Genomic DNA, 17141 nt, shown 5'->3' on the forward strand with positions numbered 1-17141 from the left:
AGACCAGCTTACCACGAGAGGGCCAAGGTTTGAGTAGAGACCATAAACCTAAGGTTTGAGTAGATGGCTGAATTTTTTTAACCATACCACGTGGTTAAACTCTTAGACTATCGATACCGACAGAATAAGAACAAGTCTTTGGTATCATTGAATGCGAAGACCGACAACCGCCGAAACATCTATTCTATAACGACATGAATGAATGTCACTCTGAACTATCCATTCTAACCACGACAGAGAGAGCGCGGACAAACTCTCCAACAGAAACAAACTTTTCAACAGAGATCCCAACGACACACTGAGCGTAAATATATATATTGATTGCAATTGTTCCCGAATGAGTGAGCGTTCATGTGTAAAGGATTAGCATTTCAATTGTTATAATTATCACTCTGTCTAACAAGCTGCCATGACGGTTTAGCCCACTAGGGCACATCCCCCTATAATTTCTTTGTAAACATATCTAATTTGTTTGTTTGTGTGATGCATTTCTGTGAATTACTTAGTTAGTAAATAAATGATTTTAAGACAATTGATGTATGGACCTATGATAAAAATTACAGACCTCTACATGCTTTGTAAGTAGGAAAACCTGCAAAATCGGCAGTGTATCAAATACTTCTCCCCACTGTATATGAGTATTGACTGCAGCTGAAATGTTTCCTTAGGAGACCATTAATGGCATCCGGGTTAGTATGAATGTCACCGTTTCTGATTCCGATTTAGACTACATCTTTTGTTCTGTGCCTGAGATGGATGAGAATCTTTTCGGCCTGTTCCTCTTTTTTCATGTTTCATGGGCTGGTGCACCAACTGAAAAAGTTTGTGGCACGAGTGCCACCTGGGGAGAATGTTAGTCTGGAGCCCTGTAAAATGTCTTATTTGACACCAAATCAACAGTAGTTGATATGTTATCAGTATGATACAAATGTGAATTACGACAACTTAATGTCAGTTTTTATCCCAGGGCATTCAATTCTTAACTCGCCCACAACAATTTTCCATAGATCTGCTGTGGATTACCCAGAATTCCATACCCTTACCACTGAGTGCATTAGACAATGTAAGCACACTAATGTGCCAGGAGTTGGCGTAGTCCCCATTTTATGCAGGAATTTAACAATTTATTTACACTTTTACATTCAGAAATGTATCAAGTTGGGAATATACCAGCTGACATTAATACAAATAAAAAGTAATTTTATTGACAATGACCTGTAATTTTACTGTCACAACAACCTGTCATCTTGTCTCTCCAGGTGTTTCCAGGTCTTCAAAGTCATCCATCAGTTAGTAGATACAGAGGAGGACATTCTTATGGTAAATTACACAWTGTCTATGGTCACTTATTTGCAGCTTCACTAACTTAAACAATCTCACCCATAAACCTAACACTATTAACTCGATGGAGCCTGGAGCCAGTCTAGCATTGAACACGTTTGAAAAAATCTGTCCTTGTTTCTAGGTTGCCAAAGATGTCATCAGGGAGTTCGCAGCTGATGGAGTAAAATATCTAGAACTGAGAAGTACCCCACGGAAGGAGAAGACCACAGGCAAGGCCACAAGCTAGACACACTGGATTGGATCGCTTATATGCAGGGCTTCGCTTACATTTGTTTTGTATTACTTAGGAATGACAAAGAGAAGGTATGTGGAAACTGTCATCGAGGCCATCCGTCAATGTAAAAATGAGGGAGTTGACATTGAAGTCAGGTATGTTTTCAATGCATTTGTAATGCTGGCTTTACTTATGAATGGTATGTTTTCAATGCATTTGTTAATGCTGGCTTTACTTATGAATGGTATGTTTCAATGCATTTGTAATGCTGGCTTTACTTATGAATGGTATGTTTTCAATGCATTTGTAATGCTGGCTTACTTATGAATGGTATGTTTTTCAATGCATTTGTAATGCTGGCTTTACTTATGAATGGTATGTTTTCAATGCATTTGTAATGCTGGCCTTTACTTATGAATGGTATGTTTTCAATGCATTTGTTAATGCTGGCTTTACTTATGAATGGTATGTTTTCAATGCATTGTAATGCTGCTTTACTTAGTGAATTGGGTATGTTTTCAATGCATTTGTAATGCTGGCTTTACTTATGAATGGTATGTTTTCAATGCATTTGTAATGCTGGCTTTACTTATGAATGCTGAAGTGCTGTTTCCAAACAATCAAGGACGGAGCCTCGTGTGGCTGTTAAGAGCATGGCGCTTGCAATGCTAGGGTTGTGGGTTTGATTCCCACAGGGGACCAGTACAAAAAAGTATGAACATGTATTCATTATCTGGATAAGAGCAAATGCTAAATGACTGAAATGTAAATGTGGGTAGAAATTGGTATGGTAATAACTATAAAAAGTTATAGTAACTTACAATGAAAACATTTTCCCCCATTTAGGTTCCTGGTAGCTGTTGACCGTAGGAATGGGGCTGAGGTTGCTATGGAGACTGTTAAACTGGCAGAGGACTTCATGCTGTCTACCGATGGTCTGGTGGTGGGGCTGGACCTCAGTGGAGATCCTACGGTCAGTAGTGGATCAGTGCCTTGCGTGCTTATGGTTGACACGTTTCTCAAGATAGGAGCTTCTGCTAAATTACTGAAATGTAAAATGTTTCTTATTTCCAAGGTGGGCCATGGCAGAGATCTCCTTCCCGCCTTGCAAAAAGCCAAGAACTGTGGACTAAAACTCTCTCTACACCTGTCAGAGGTAGGTAGCATCAAAACATAACTGATTCAAGCAATTCCAAATGATATGTTTTATCCATAAGTTTTTCATTKGTTTTGACAAATGCAATGTTCCAGGTGCCATCTCAGGCAGACGAATCAGAGCTGCTGCTAAACATTCCACCTGACCGGATTGGTCATGGGACTTTCTTACACCCTGAAGTGGGCGGGTCACAAAGCCTGGTTGATAAAGTGCGGAAGCATAACACACCTCTGGGTAAGAATAGTATGTTCAGGGCAGGAAAGACAGTCTAGTGATTGCTCTAAAAGGGTTATTTATTGTCCAGTCAACCTGTCTTCTGTAAAGCTTGATTTTGTTGTTGATCTAAATGATATATATTTTAAACAATCAAGGCTAAAGGATATAGAAACTGTTTTTAGTGTTGATCTTGTTGTAGCTAATGTTGCCTCTATCCAAGCATTCATATACTGTATTTTTCCTAAACCTTTCCCCGCAGAACTATGCCTAACCTCTAATGTCAAGGGTCAGACAGTGTCATCCTATTCTCAACATCACTTCCTGTACTGGTACCAAATGGGACACCCTAGTGTGATCTGTGTAAGTGTTTGCCCGAAATGTGTCTGACGCATAAACGTTTAACTATTAATTCAACACTTCTGTTTTACTTGCAAGTCAGAGTTACATACTTATCTTGTGGGAGTACTCTTGTTTTCAGACAGACGACAAGGGGGTGTTCTGCACGGACTTGTCTAAGGAGTACCAGTTGGCAGCCTCTACCTTCAACCTCAGTCAGGAGGACATGTGGACTCTGTCCCAGAAGGCGATAGACTGCACCTTCGCCCCAGACCTAAAGCAGCAGCTACACCAGAAGTGGCTGGAGCTACGGCCAACGCTGTTCCAGTCATGACAGACAGAAAGCGCTGCTTGACATCTATGGGTTCAGAATCACCAATCTTGACCATTTGAGTAGTTATGAGATGTAGATTAGTGATTCCGGCAGAGTTTTTTTTCCTTCTTCACACGTTCTTCTCAGAATAGCTGAAGAATGCAGGACCATGAGTCATGTACAAAAGGGAGACATTTTGTATTAGTAAAGTAGTTTATCAATAAAACATACATCAAGTTGCTTTTACTTGTCTCCCAGTTAGTATAAAGGTCTCATGTAGGCTACTTTACTTTCCATGCGAAACTCATTCTCCGCAAACAAATACTAGAACAGACGGCAGGCACGTTGTCCARTCACAGAAGATCGAGGCAAGGTGACATATCTGGGTCATATTATACAAAAAGTAAAACGTATGCTCATCATTCAATGAATCGTCTTTAAGTATGTTGATCCTTGCAGATTCCAACTCATCTGAATGTAAGCAACTCCATATTGTTGGTACTGGATTAAATGAGCCGGTTACAGTAGGTACAGGAAAAGGCAGGTGATGATAAATTGGGCTAGGTGGTGGAACCATATCAAATAATTATATTTCTATGGGTGGAACTGTCACCACTGTATGCTGTCTTCTATCCTCAGGTGGTGGGTACATAAGAAAGTCTAAAAGATTATAATTTTCATTCTATGGATGGTACTCTGTCCCATTCCATCRAACCCTTGGGTACAGAGAAAGGTGACACTGCCATTGGTCAAAGCACAGTCCTACTGCTGTAAACTAAAAGAAATGAAATAATTAAACKCATTTGAACAACAAACAAATAAAAACCATTATGAATTATGTTCAGTTTGTTTTTGGGGGAAATATCTAATGGGGTGTTAATGTCTTGTTCTTTTCTAAAGTGGTTCTAAGTGTCTGGATCTGGCAGGTCATATCGAGACGGACTTTAAATGATAKAAGTAGATTCAGCGTGATGAAGCTGCCACGAGCAGCACCGCAGATAGACTGTAGACGGGAGGGAAGTGCATCTGCGACAGCCTCAAGTCAGACAGTTTCCAACAGCAAGGTTTGATCAACATTGCAGTGTTTATAAAAGGCTTTCTTTATAATGTCGAGATGAACACATTTTGAACCCCCATATCACACATTGTACAATCAATTAGTGAGAGCCTTAAATAAAACATTTTGGGAAATATAATGTATATATTTCATCTCTCTACTCTTGGCAAATTGGTTTGTTTCATTCACGTCATTGGTCAAACAAAAACACCCTAATGATTGGTTGACAATAGAACTTCCCACAATGCAGGCGGCGGCTGCAGGATGAAACTGCAGAAACTTGCAGTCAAAACTCCATGACCTTTCAACACATGATTTTTGTCAAGTTCATGCAATCAACAATTTGGTGCAAGTCGGACGACTTCTATCCCGGAATGCAAAACACACAAAAAAAAAGCGGCTGCTCAACTGCGCCCATTCAGACGATGCATGATGCAAGACTGCTCTCACAGTCTAACAGAGTATCTGTGGCATGCGCACGGGTAACTACGGGAACAATACAGCGGAGAAGCATCACGCTTCAGCGCTCCTGGTTGTTGCGGAAATGGACCAATTACCATGGTTTACTTCGTAGCATCTACGTACGGCATCTCGCTGAATCTACCTTTAAACCCAACCTAAGACCTGACCCAGCAGCTTGTGCATTGCTGCCCCAGTGACAAGAAGGTCTCCCAGCCTTCTTTCTGTCCATAAGACAAACTAAATTATATAAAACGAAATAGAAGTGTTTTTATGAAACTAACTAGTAAAGTGGATCTGAAAAAWATCTTTAAGCTAATATAAAAACAACTATAATTTACACTATAACGGCCTCTTTTCAAACTTGTTCTTCTCCTTGCCTCCTCCCTTCTTCATCTTCTTCTTCAGTTTGCCGTGTCGTGTATCTCCTCCCTCGTTTTTGTCTGGCCTCGGCTGCTCATACTTCCTCTTCTTGTCACTGTTGGAGAACAGACAGTGTTACATGATGAGCCGTAATAATAAATGCCATTTAGAAAATGCTTAACAAAGCGACTCACAGTAGCGCATGCAAACATTTTCATATGGGTGGCCCCACCATAAAAACACTGAAAATTCTTAGCCCTTTCCCATAGCCCTAACCCTTTTATGTTTGCAGATATGTAAGGTGTAAGCAATACGGTGTAATTCTACTAACTCACTGCTTATACCTATCCAGACCCTTCGGGGCCGAGACGAAGGTAGCATATTACATTTTTATAGCAAGGATTCTAGATGTTTCTCCTCTTACCTCTTTATGCTGACGACAGCTGTCTGTCCTGCTTTCTTCAACACCTGGTCCCATTCCTCGTGATCTCCTCGGATCAGGTACTGTTGCAGGTCCATCTCCTTGACCTTCTCCATGTCCTGTTTGTGTTTCTCCTGGAACTCTTTGGCTGCCTCATCCTGGGGAGAAAAAAACAAATATTTAATCTATGATGGACTCATATAATCACTGCACCATTGCATATTATGGTCTACCTATCCATTTGTTGTCATGCCATTCATAAAAACGGAGGAGAGTTTCGTACTAGATCATCATTGAGGGTTTTGACCGTGGGCTCCATGGAGATGTCTTTAGATACAACCATCTCTGCCTCAATGGCCTTCTCCTGGATTCTGTTGAAGAACTAAAACAGCACACAAACATGGTGAAAATAACTACATGGGTAATAATGAATCAACTAGCTGTCATTGTCTGAGACACAGTAAGTACGAGACGTTAAAAACTTTAGGACATTTCATCATACAATACATTTTCTAGGAACTAACGTTTTTTTTTGGTTCCCTACTTATAGCTAAGCAGGATGGATAGAATGGTAGAGTAAGAAATGAATTACATTTCCCCTCATGGGTACTAAATGTGTCTTCTCACCTGCACTACTTTCCTGATGAGGCGGTTGAACAGTCCCATGAGCTGAGAACTGGGCAGGTCAATCTCCTTCTCCAGCTGGTCCACTGATTTATGCTGCAGCCCCACACCTAGCAACAGAGCCTGGAGATGAACAGACGGGGTTAGACTAGTAAAAATTTAAAAAGAGGGGGATAGACAAGAGTTACACTACATTAAGAAAGAGGGAGAGAGTATGTGTGACGTCCTACTCACACACTGTGCGGCGGACAGGGTCACGTCTCCCAGCTGTTTGAGGAAGAACATGCGTGCCACGGCAGGGATGAGGTCCATGATGAGGTGGTAGTCCACCATGTTCCTAGAGTACATCTCCAGACGCTTCAGATCATAGGGGCTGAACTGACCAGACAGCTCAGAACTGCTCAGGGCTGGGGAGGAAAAAGCAGGTGAGACATTGAGAACCACTTGTCTGTAGCCCAAATCATTCAAAAGTACTGGCCCAAAACATTCAAAGGTTAGACTGTCAACAGGTGGGGAGACCCATTTTGGTCTAGTTAGATAACCTCYGGGACAGTGGTGGTCGGATTTTTGACTGGTGGGGAGGAAAGGAGGGAGTGAAGGGGAACTTACCGGAGCTTGCATCCGTCTTGGTGGCGCTCTTGTTCTGCAGGATGTTGAGGGCCATACTGGGAGAGAAGCTGCTGAACTGGTAGGAGAGCAGAGACAGGAAGCGCCGACGGAAATCTGGAAGAAACAAAGACGAGGTGAGTTGTAAATGCAGAGGGAGAATAGAGTAGAACATCCGATGACACTTTATTTCCCACTAAGAGACCGAACACACAAGCCTCACCTTTCCAGAAGGCAGACAGCCACTGGCCCTGTTCAGGAGCCTCCGCTGTGTTGAGCTCCTTCAACATCACCAATGAGTGCTCCCCCGTCAGGTCATTCTGGGAATGACAACACCACACCATGGGTCAAGAGACAAAACCAAGCATTACGATAAGCAAAACTCCAACTGCATCCAATTGCAGCCCAATGATGTAAAGTAGTAAATTGTGAATTGTAGACATTGTCCACTTACAGGGGTTTGCCGCAAATAGACAGGGACAAAACCAGCTTTCTTCCAAAACCTGTGCGGTAACAAAAAAAATAATGATTAGTACCTGGGAAAAAACAGAGGTGATGAAGCCAAATGCAGAGTTTCCCAGTGTCAGTAAACACCAATTATGTATATAAATCTATCTATGGTAAATAACACTTACTTGAGCAGCGGAGGTGTGAGGCCATAGGATACTCCCAGGTATTCTAGTCTCTCGGCCCTCCTCTCACTCAGCTTCAGAAGCAGAGGAGGGAGGTCCTTCCTAGGGTGCAACACCTCTTCTAGGAGGCTCACCGCCTATATATTAACAACACTGTTAGCAAAGCACCTCCAACAGAGTGACCAACAACCAACTCCGCTCAATGCTGCTCTTTGGAGTCAATGTGAGTCTGGATGACTTTTCTCCCTGTGGATGTGATTTGTACTCATGGAATGTGTATGTTCAGGGGACGGTTTTTCTGTTGGCGAGTGTGCAAGTGTTTCCAGGCGTTTGTGTGAGTGAGGCATTACCTCGCTGGTGACAGAGGTGATCTGGCTGTTAGCGGTCTGTGCGTTCTCATCCATGTAGGGGAACTGACCCTCGTAGTACAGCTGTAACTGTTGCACTGCTCTGGAGCCATAACCCATCTCCAGGACAGACAGGGAAACAACCAGTTAAAGGGATACTTCTGGATTTTGGCAATGAGGTCCTTTATCTACTTCCCCAGAGTCTGGGGTGCAGTTTGAAGGAAGTTGCTGACAAGCATTAGCGCAATGACTGGAAGTCTATGGGTAGATGCCAATAGACTTCCAGTCATTGCACTGTTAGAAGTAGTTTTGCAAGCCAATGCTAACGTCCTTCATACTGGATACAAAGGCATAAAAAAACAGTATCCATGAGTTCATCTGACTCTGGGGAAGTACATTACCAGTCAACAGTTTAGACACCTACTAATTCAAGGGTTTTTCTTTATTTTCACTATTTTCTACATTGTAGAATAATAGTGAAGACATCAAAACTATTAAATTACACATATGGAATCATGTAGTAATCAAGAAAGTGTTAAACAAATCTAAATATATTTTCAATTGTTCAAAGTAGCCACCCTTTGCCTTGATAACAGCTTTGCACTCTTGGCATTCTCTCAACCAGCTTCATCTGAAATGATTTTCCAACAGTCTTGAAGGAGTTCCCACATATGCTGAGCACTTGTTGACTGCTTTTCCTTCACTCTGCGGTCCAACTCATCCCAAACTACTTCTAACATCAAACAAGTGAAATGGCGGTACAGGGACAAGGTGGAGGCGCAATTCAACTGCTCAGACACGAGACGTATGTGGCAGGGTCTACAGGAAATAACGGACTACAAAAACAGCCACGTCACGGATACCGACGTCATGCTTCCAGACAAACTAAACACCTTCTTTACCCGCTTTGAGGATAATACAGTGCCACCGTCGCGGATCGCTAACAAAGACTGCCCCTCCCCCTCCTCAGTGGCTGACATGAGTAAAACATTTAAACATGTTAACCCTCGCAAGGCTGCTGGCCCAGACGGCATACCTAGCTGCGTCCTCAGAGCATGCGCAGACCAGCTGGCTGGGGTGTTAATGGATATATTTAAATCGCTCCCTATCCCAGTCTGTTGTCCCCACATGCTTCATGGCTACCATTGTTCCTGTACCCAAGAAGGCAAAGATAACTTTACTAAATGACTACCACCCCATAGCACTCACTGCTGTCATGAAGTGCTTTGAAAGACTGGTCAAGGAGCATATCACCGCCACCTTACCGGCCACCCTAGACCCACTTCAGTTTGCATACCGCCCCAACAGGTCCACAGATGACGCAATCGCCATTGCACTGCCCTATCCCATCTGGACAAGAAGAATACCTATGTAAGAATGCTGTTCATTGACTACAGCTCAGCATTCAACACCATAGTACCCTCCAAGCTCATCATCAAGCTGGAGGCCATGTGTCTCAACCCCTCCCTGTGCAACTGGGTCCTGGACAGCAATCACTAAATCAGAAGCTGCTGCCTACATCGAGACCCAATCACTGGATACTTTAATAAATGGATCACTAGTCACTTTAAACAATGCCACTTTAATAATGTTTACATTTCTTATATTACATGTATATACTGTATTTTATACCATCTACTGCACCTTGCCTATGCTGCTCGGCCATCCATATACTTATATGTACATATTCTCATTCACCCCTTTAGATTCGGGTGTATTAGGTAGTTGTTGGGAAATTGTTAGATTACTTGTTAGATATTACTGCACTGTCGGAACTTGAAGCACAAGCATTTCGCTACACTCACTTTAACATCTGCTAACCATGTGTATGCAACCAATTTTTATAGATTTTTAAAAATTTGAAACCATCTCAATTGGGTTGAGGTCYYGTGATTGAGGCCAGGTCATCTGATGCAGCACTCCATCACTCTCCTTCTTGGTCAAATAGCCCTTACACGGTGTTAGGTGAGCCTTGAATTCTAAATAGATCACTGACTGTGGGTACCACACATGCAGAGAATATCCGTTCACCTACTCTGCGTCTGACAAAGACACGGCGGTTGGAACCAAAAATCGCACATGTGGACTCAGACCAAAGGATGGATTTCCACCGGTCTAATGTCCATTGCTTGTGWTTCTTGGCCCAAACAAGTCTTCTTTTTGGTGTCCCTTAGTAGTGGTTTCCAATTCGATCATAAAGGCCTGATTCACGCAGTCTCCTCTGAACAGTTGATGTTGAGATGTGTCTGTTACTTGAACTCTGAAGCATTTATTGGGGCTGCAATATGAGGTGCAGTTAACTCTAATGAAATTAACCTCTGCAGCAGAGGTAACTCTTGGTCTTCCTTTCCTGTGGCGGTCCTCGTGAGAGCCAGCTTGATGGTTTTTGAGACTACACTTGAATAAACTTTCAAAGTTCTTGAAATTTTCCAGATTGAATCACCTTCATGTCTTAAAGTAATGGAATGTCATTTCTCTGTGCTTATTTGAGCTGTTCTTGCCATAATATGGATTTGGTCTTTCCCCAAATAGGGCTATCTTCTGTATACCACCCCTACCTTGTCACAACACAACTGATTGGCTCAAACGCATTAAAGGAAAGAAATTCCACAAAATAACTTTTAAAAAGGCACACCTGTTAATTGAAATGCATTCCAGGTGACTACTTCATGAAGCTGGTTGAGAGAATGCCAAGTGTGTGCAAAGCTGTCATCAAGGCAAAGGGTGGCTAATTTGAAGAATCTCAAATATATTTTGATTTGTTTAACACTTTTTTGGTTACTACATGATTCCATATGTGTTATTTCATAGTTTTGATGTCGTCACTATTATTCTACAATGTAAAAAATAGTAAAAAATAAAAACCCTTGAATGAGTAGGTGTGTCAACTTATGACTGGTACTGAAGATTAAGGGCCTGATTGGCAAAATCACACTGTAGCCCCACATAGTCAACACACCTACATACAACTCAATCGCTTTGGAAAGTCAGAACCAAAATATGTCTGTTTAGAGAGCTGCACTGCACAAGCACAACTGACAAACCACGAAATACAGGGGGAAAAAACAGAACTTACCCCCTGATAGTCAGGGTTGACAGCGATGCGCACCACCCTGCCTCCAGACAGACTGCCAAACTCTGGGTCTTGGAACTGCAGAGAGAGCACAARGTTAGAACTGATCAATGGCAATAGTGTGAGATTATCAGTGGGAAACCATATGGCTCCAGGCTTTAGGCCTGTATTCTCAATACCTGCTCTGACACGGTCCAGGGGATGAGGTCACCGGAAGCCTTCTTTCCTCTGGACAGACTGTTGAGGATGGACTGACGAGAGATCTCTCCTTCCAGACACACCTGAGAGGAACATCACGCACACACACATAAACAAACTTTAGTCTATCATATCCGATGATGATGATGATGATTTCTACTATTGCTTGTGAGTTTGCTGACTGTAGAATCCGATGCTGCATGCACACTGTCTGCCACAGACAGAGTACACAAAGGCCTGTCCCATTGAGGCCGGTGCAGGCATTGTCATATGCCGGTTGCTTTGCCAGGCTACGTTTAGTCCTTTTCCCCTCAACCAACTGCACTCCTTGATGATGGTGGAGGCCGCGCCAGGTGGAACGATCCGCAGCAACAGTCTGGAGGGAGGCAGGGTCTATCCCACACTTCTTTGGTGACGTCTTCAGTTGGTCCTTTAGCCGCCTTCTCTGCCCACCTGCGTAGCAACGGCCAAGTTGTAGCTGTCCGTACAGCAGCTTCCGTGGCAGGCGATCCTCTGCTATCCGGATGGCATGTCCGAGCCATCTAAGCTGGCGGTGTGCGATGGACGCCTCTCAATGCTCTTGCAGTTGGTTCTCTGTAGGATCTCTGAGTGTGGAACACGGTCCTGCCAGGTCACTTTCAATATGCGTTGGAAGCATTTAATGTGAAAGGACTCCAGCTGTTTTAAGTGCGGCTGTTGAGTGTTCATGGTTCACATCCAGAAAGGAGGGTAGATACACACACTGCCTGGTAGACTGCAACTTTGGTGTGTAGGTGCAGGTCGCTGTTAAATTCTTGATTCTGGATATCCTGGTCAATGTTGCAATCTTCCAATATTTAAAAGTGTGGTCGAACAGCAAGTGAGGAGCAGGGTTTTCGTTAGCCAGTAATAGCCAGCCTTTGACCAATATTTTTTTCCAAAGCAGATAATTTAAAGTGGTGTGTGCGGCTAAATGTCCAGGAGAAGGGAAAAAAATGATCACATTGCGAAATAATGCTATTAAGCCTATTCATTGATGGAAATACAGTACATTCGACTGGTCATGCTTATCGGTCTACTGGTTCATTTGCATAATTTAGTGGAATTAAATTGGCGCTTGCACAGTATATTCGTTATGCATCTTATTTATCAACAGTACAGCATAGAGATACAGAGCCTTTGAGTTGAAAATCTGTCAGACAGCGCGAGAGCTGCTGCTACAGCACCTAAAAAAAGCAAATCCTTTAGGCAACAGAAGGCATGCCTCATCAGCGCGTCACACACCACTTTGCAATGAGCTGGAGACAAGAATTTTGAAGACACATACTTAATTGTTTGAAACCTGAACGTTTTACTACACGAGGCATATCTTACCTTCAAAGTAGCCTAGTCAAAATCAAACCATATTCGTGGAGGCAATTATTTTATATCAACTTTCTTTCATTGTCCAGTAGCCAACGGCACAATCCTTGTCATATTAGCAACCCATGCTAGTTGTTGCACATTAGTTCTCCCCTTTCTCTAAATGTCCAACGGATATTTTCATGTCTGTCACATGAAACCGCTCGCATGTCACATACTGACCTCACCGCTCACGTGCGTTGTTGCAAAATAAATTTGCACATACATGTTATTCAATCATTGCACCCACACTGCTCGCGAGCGTCTGCGTGGTCAGGCGCTAAAATAGAAGTTGGTTCTATTTGTGACGCTCAACGCGCTGCAAATCCTGCCTCTCAAATCTCATTGGTTTTTAGAAGCATATACCCACGTGGGTGATTGAAAGATGAACTGACGTCCACACTCCACTCGGTTGTAGCAATGCACCGTAAAGTTGGTTGCCTACCGCCKTATAAAGTCCAAAGACTTTAGAAGCCTGTAGGAAGGAGAGATGACGAGAAACAAATTCGGGTTTACCGTTTTATCTGTGGATTGTCGGAGTAGAGGACCTTGTGTATTTCAGGTAAAATAACAACTCAATGTTTATATACCAGGATGAATGAGGTAGCAACAGCAAGCTAGCTAGCTAAATTGCCATAACTGTTTAATGCTGTTTAATGTTTAATGCCACAAATTAATATAATTGTTTGTTTTGTTCCGTTTGTTTTGAGATTTCAACCTGCGTGTTCTGATCGCTTCTGGTGRGGGTGAACAAAATCAATGTGTGTGCGTCCAGTTTGGTCAGCATGTAACTTGTGCGCATTACTGCGCTTATCCCCCTAGAGTCTATGTCGGCGCCACCACTGAAATCAAATTAGCATAATACAAAATCCCCATAACAATGTGTCCGTTTAAGCTAGAGATGTTTTTGCATTGGATGAGTCTCTATTCACTGCATCCGCCGATGTCGCACTCCTGCATCTGCGGTGAAAGCAGAGTCAGATCGCCGTTTGTCAGACCATGAGACATCCCGGAAAATTGGTCTTCCCACAAAAACATCTGTAGCAGCCGAATGATTTGGTCTGCAAACTATTAAGACCCTTCGAAAGAAATATGACTCTCTCAAACTCGATGTTGACCGTTTCGCTCTACGACCCCCATAAGCGCCTTGGGTCTCGTTTATAGTTGGTACAGTCGATCTGCCAACTTCTGGCTGTAACGTCCAAACAATTTGGTCTACACACTAATATGAGACACTTTAGAACAAACTTCCTTTAGATTTACTTGGGTGGGGGTGGACGGGACTGTTCCARGTAGTGGATCTGTTAGTCAATGTGTTTGTATGGGCTAATAGCAGTAAGGCCAAATACAATCTCATCAAAAAATGTTTGGGGGAAACGTCAAGGTGTCTTAAAATTCAAAATCAAATAGCAAAATMATCCTTGGTATGAACGTCTTACAACAACTCCATATAGATTAGTAGAACCCCACCTCCAGCTGTGAAGAAATAAGTTTATAAAAATGTTAAGCTAAATGTTCTGATCTGATGCATCAGACTCATTGCTTTAATGTTTTTTTAATGTAGTCTAGGTCTACTTATTTTTATGCATTTTGGGAACCATCATCCCACAACGGTCCCAGAGACTGTTTGGAATAGGCTAAAAAAATTAAAATTCTACTGTGGGGACAGTAGATTGACARGGGCTAGTGATTTTGCTGTTCGTTACTCGTCTTGTTGGCTGAGGAAAAGCACATTCATTCTAACATCTTCAAAGTGTGCAATAGAATTTCGGTAAGAAGGACCGCACATCGTTGCATCCTRGACATGCATGTTATGTTAACATGAATTACCATCATCTAAAATGTGATTTGTCATTCTGAGCACTGTGGGTGGACACCGTAATCAGGTTATGAATGACAGAACAGCTATTTCCATGTTAAAATGTTATGGGATGCATCGTTCTCCATTGTTTATGATGGTAGGCCACTCTGGTAGGTCTACATTATGATCAAATAGCCACAGTAGCCTACATCTACAATTGATTGGTGTATCTCCAAAGCACAAGAAATCCAATCRTGTGCTGACAAATATGACATGCACAACATTTAAGATGCCCTAAAGACCACCCGCGGCCCAAGAAGTTGCGTTCGCTGTCCCCTCAGAAGTGCAGATGGGTCCACTCTGATAAAATAAACTAAGGTAGTGCAGAAGTGGGGTGAACACGAGGTAGCTCTCTTATACCAACCGAATCCAGTTGACTACTTCATCTCCCACCCAACTTTTGAGGTCTGCGCCGCCATCAGGTCACTGAACAATTTTTTTTTCTTTTAGGGGGGGGGGGGGCTCTCTCTGTTCCAGTGCAGTTCACCTGCTCATCTCTGAGATATGGAGACATGAAAATATTGTCACCATATAAAAGAACAAGAGACAAATCCATCTGCAGCAACAGCAAGGGCATATCCCTCCTTGCAGTTGCTGGCAAAGCCATGCTCCGCAGATTCATCGACACCACCACTGAAGACCTGCTACCGGAGTCCCAGTGCAGCGTCAGAAAGAGCAGAAGCATGGCGGACATCATTTTCAGTGGACACCAACTGCAAGAAAAGTGCCGTGAATAGAAACGACATGTTCATGGCCTTTGTGGACCTCTCCAAGGCCTTCGACACAGTACCCCGTGAACTCCTTTGGAAGGGCCTCCTGCAGTATGGCTGCCCTGGGAAATTTGTGAACAAACTGCCCGAGTTCCATGAAGGGATGGTGGCCAGAGTAAAAGTTGGCATTCAGGAGTTTGAACCCTTTGGAGTCTCTCACCCGCATGAGCGAGCGAGCGAACACACACACACACACACACACACACACACACAAACTGACTGAGCTCAGTTTATTCACCTGTATGACAGCCAGGACCTCTGGCAGTGAGTTCTGTTTGGGAGGAACAGGAGGCAGTAGGCAGAAGAGGTGATGTGCCGGGGCGTCTGACAACATCTGCAGGTCGTTGGGAGAGTTCTGGAACCAACAGAAGGCAAACCGGTAAGAAAACAGATATACGCAGGAGGAAGGTTTGTCTATAGAGGAGCCACCAGGTTATTGGGACAGACATGAATGCCATTCTGGACAAATCTAATATGACCAACTGTAATCCACAGGCAACCAAGGCTCCAACATATATTCTCTTATTACAACCTCATTGATGTCTGGTGAGTTCATAACGCCGATTTTTTGTTGTTGTTGAAAAATAGTACACTTTCTTCAAAACACACAAAACATTCTCCAGGATCGATTTCGTACTGTTATCTACCTCAATTTTCTTTATAATTAAGAAAACAGAAAATCTACATATGAGCCGATCTGATCATTATGCTTACTACTGACAGATACACATTTAAGAAGTTCCTAAAAGAGAGTCACAAGATGGAGCTTTAATTTTTCCTTACCACAAAATCCTACTTTCTGTGAACAATTTGAAACTGAATTCATAATGATCAACAAAAACTGTCAATGATCCTCTGATTTTATGGGACGCCATCAAAGATTTTTATTAAAAACAAGGATGCTGCATTTGCATCTGGACTGAATAATTCACAGTTAAAAGAAAATCAGAATTGTAAAATGACAGTGTTCAAAGTATTTTTTTCAGACCAGATATCAGTAATGATAAATAAGCAACTATTGAATCTGAACCAGGTGAATTACTATCAAACCCAAATTAAATCAACCAAAGATTTTCAAGTTTGTATAAAAATAAAAATAAATTGTACACTTCTGATTATAAATCCACAACAAGTCAGATGGAGTCGTTTTTAAAAAAGGTATAAGAACTATTCTCTTAGCTGAGAAAGCCGGCATTCTCTCTCTCTCCATGAACTCAACATGGTATTGAATATCATGAATAAGGGCAAATCACCTGGTTGGGATGGTACTCCTCCTGAGGTCTATTTAACATTTTGGAACWAATTAGGTCCACTGTTCAAAAGGTTTGTACAGCACTTATTTTGCCGTTTTTGTGTTCTCACCATCGCCCCCCTATCTTTGATAAGTAGAGATATCCTGTTATCCCGTCTCGAAACTAACTTAGCCAAATTGGTACATCCGGACCAAAGTGGGTGTGTTATCCTCAGATAACATCCGTCATCTATTACATACCTCACATGCTTCATCACAAACCAAAGCTCCTTGGGCAGTTACCTTTCGATGCAGAAAAAGCTTTTGATAGACTAGAATGGTCACACACACAGTACCAGTCAAACGTTTAGACCCCTACTAATTCAAGGGCTTTTCTATATTTTTTACTATTTTCTACATTGTAGAATAAGAGTGAAGACATCAAAACGATGAAATAACATATGGAATCATGTAGTGACCAAAAAAAGTTCAATCGAAATATATTTTATATTTGAGATTGTTCAAAGTAACCACCCTTTG

The 17141-nt window shown here is 42.4% G+C and overlaps 2 protein-coding genes across 3 annotated transcripts in view; one reads left to right on the forward strand and one right to left on the reverse strand.

Moving 5' to 3' along the window:
- mapda (N6-Methyl-AMP deaminase) overlaps positions 1–3819 on the forward strand; it is a 17194-nt gene extending 13375 nt beyond the window's left edge. Inside the window, exons 3-10 of the mRNA XM_023970831.2 lie at positions 1260–1320; positions 1466–1553; positions 1632–1713; positions 2405–2531; positions 2634–2714; positions 2810–2948; positions 3190–3290; positions 3409–3819. Of these exons, the coding sequence (XP_023826599.1) occupies positions 1260–1320; positions 1466–1553; positions 1632–1713; positions 2405–2531; positions 2634–2714; positions 2810–2948; positions 3190–3290; positions 3409–3600 (871 nt within the window). The 3' untranslated portion in view covers positions 3601–3819. The remainder of the gene's footprint in view (positions 1–1259; positions 1321–1465; positions 1554–1631; positions 1714–2404; positions 2532–2633; positions 2715–2809; positions 2949–3189; positions 3291–3408) is intronic.
- nat10 (N-acetyltransferase 10) overlaps positions 3761–17141 on the reverse strand; it is a 24583-nt gene continuing 11202 nt past the window's right edge. For both annotated transcript variants that reach the window (XM_023970829.2, XM_023970830.2), the window contains exons 15-27: positions 15609–15725; positions 11341–11442; positions 11165–11239; positions 8092–8208; positions 7745–7878; positions 7564–7612; positions 7333–7429; positions 7113–7226; positions 6738–6910; positions 6507–6626; positions 6163–6261; positions 5883–6037; positions 3761–5573 (exon numbers count right to left, since the gene is read on the reverse strand). In XM_023970829.2, coding sequence (XP_023826597.1) covers positions 5438–5573; positions 5883–6037; positions 6163–6261; positions 6507–6626; positions 6738–6910; positions 7113–7226; positions 7333–7429; positions 7564–7612; positions 7745–7878; positions 8092–8208; positions 11165–11239; positions 11341–11442; positions 15609–15725 — 1488 coding nt within the window. In that variant the 3' untranslated portion in view covers positions 3761–5437. The remainder of the gene's footprint in view (positions 5574–5882; positions 6038–6162; positions 6262–6506; positions 6627–6737; positions 6911–7112; positions 7227–7332; positions 7430–7563; positions 7613–7744; positions 7879–8091; positions 8209–11164; positions 11240–11340; positions 11443–15608; positions 15726–17141) is intronic.

Source organism: Salvelinus sp. IW2-2015, linkage group LG26 (genome assembly GCF_002910315.2).
Source record: "Salvelinus sp. IW2-2015 linkage group LG26, ASM291031v2, whole genome shotgun sequence".
Taxonomy (NCBI): Eukaryota; Metazoa; Chordata; class Actinopteri; order Salmoniformes; family Salmonidae; genus Salvelinus; species Salvelinus sp. IW2-2015.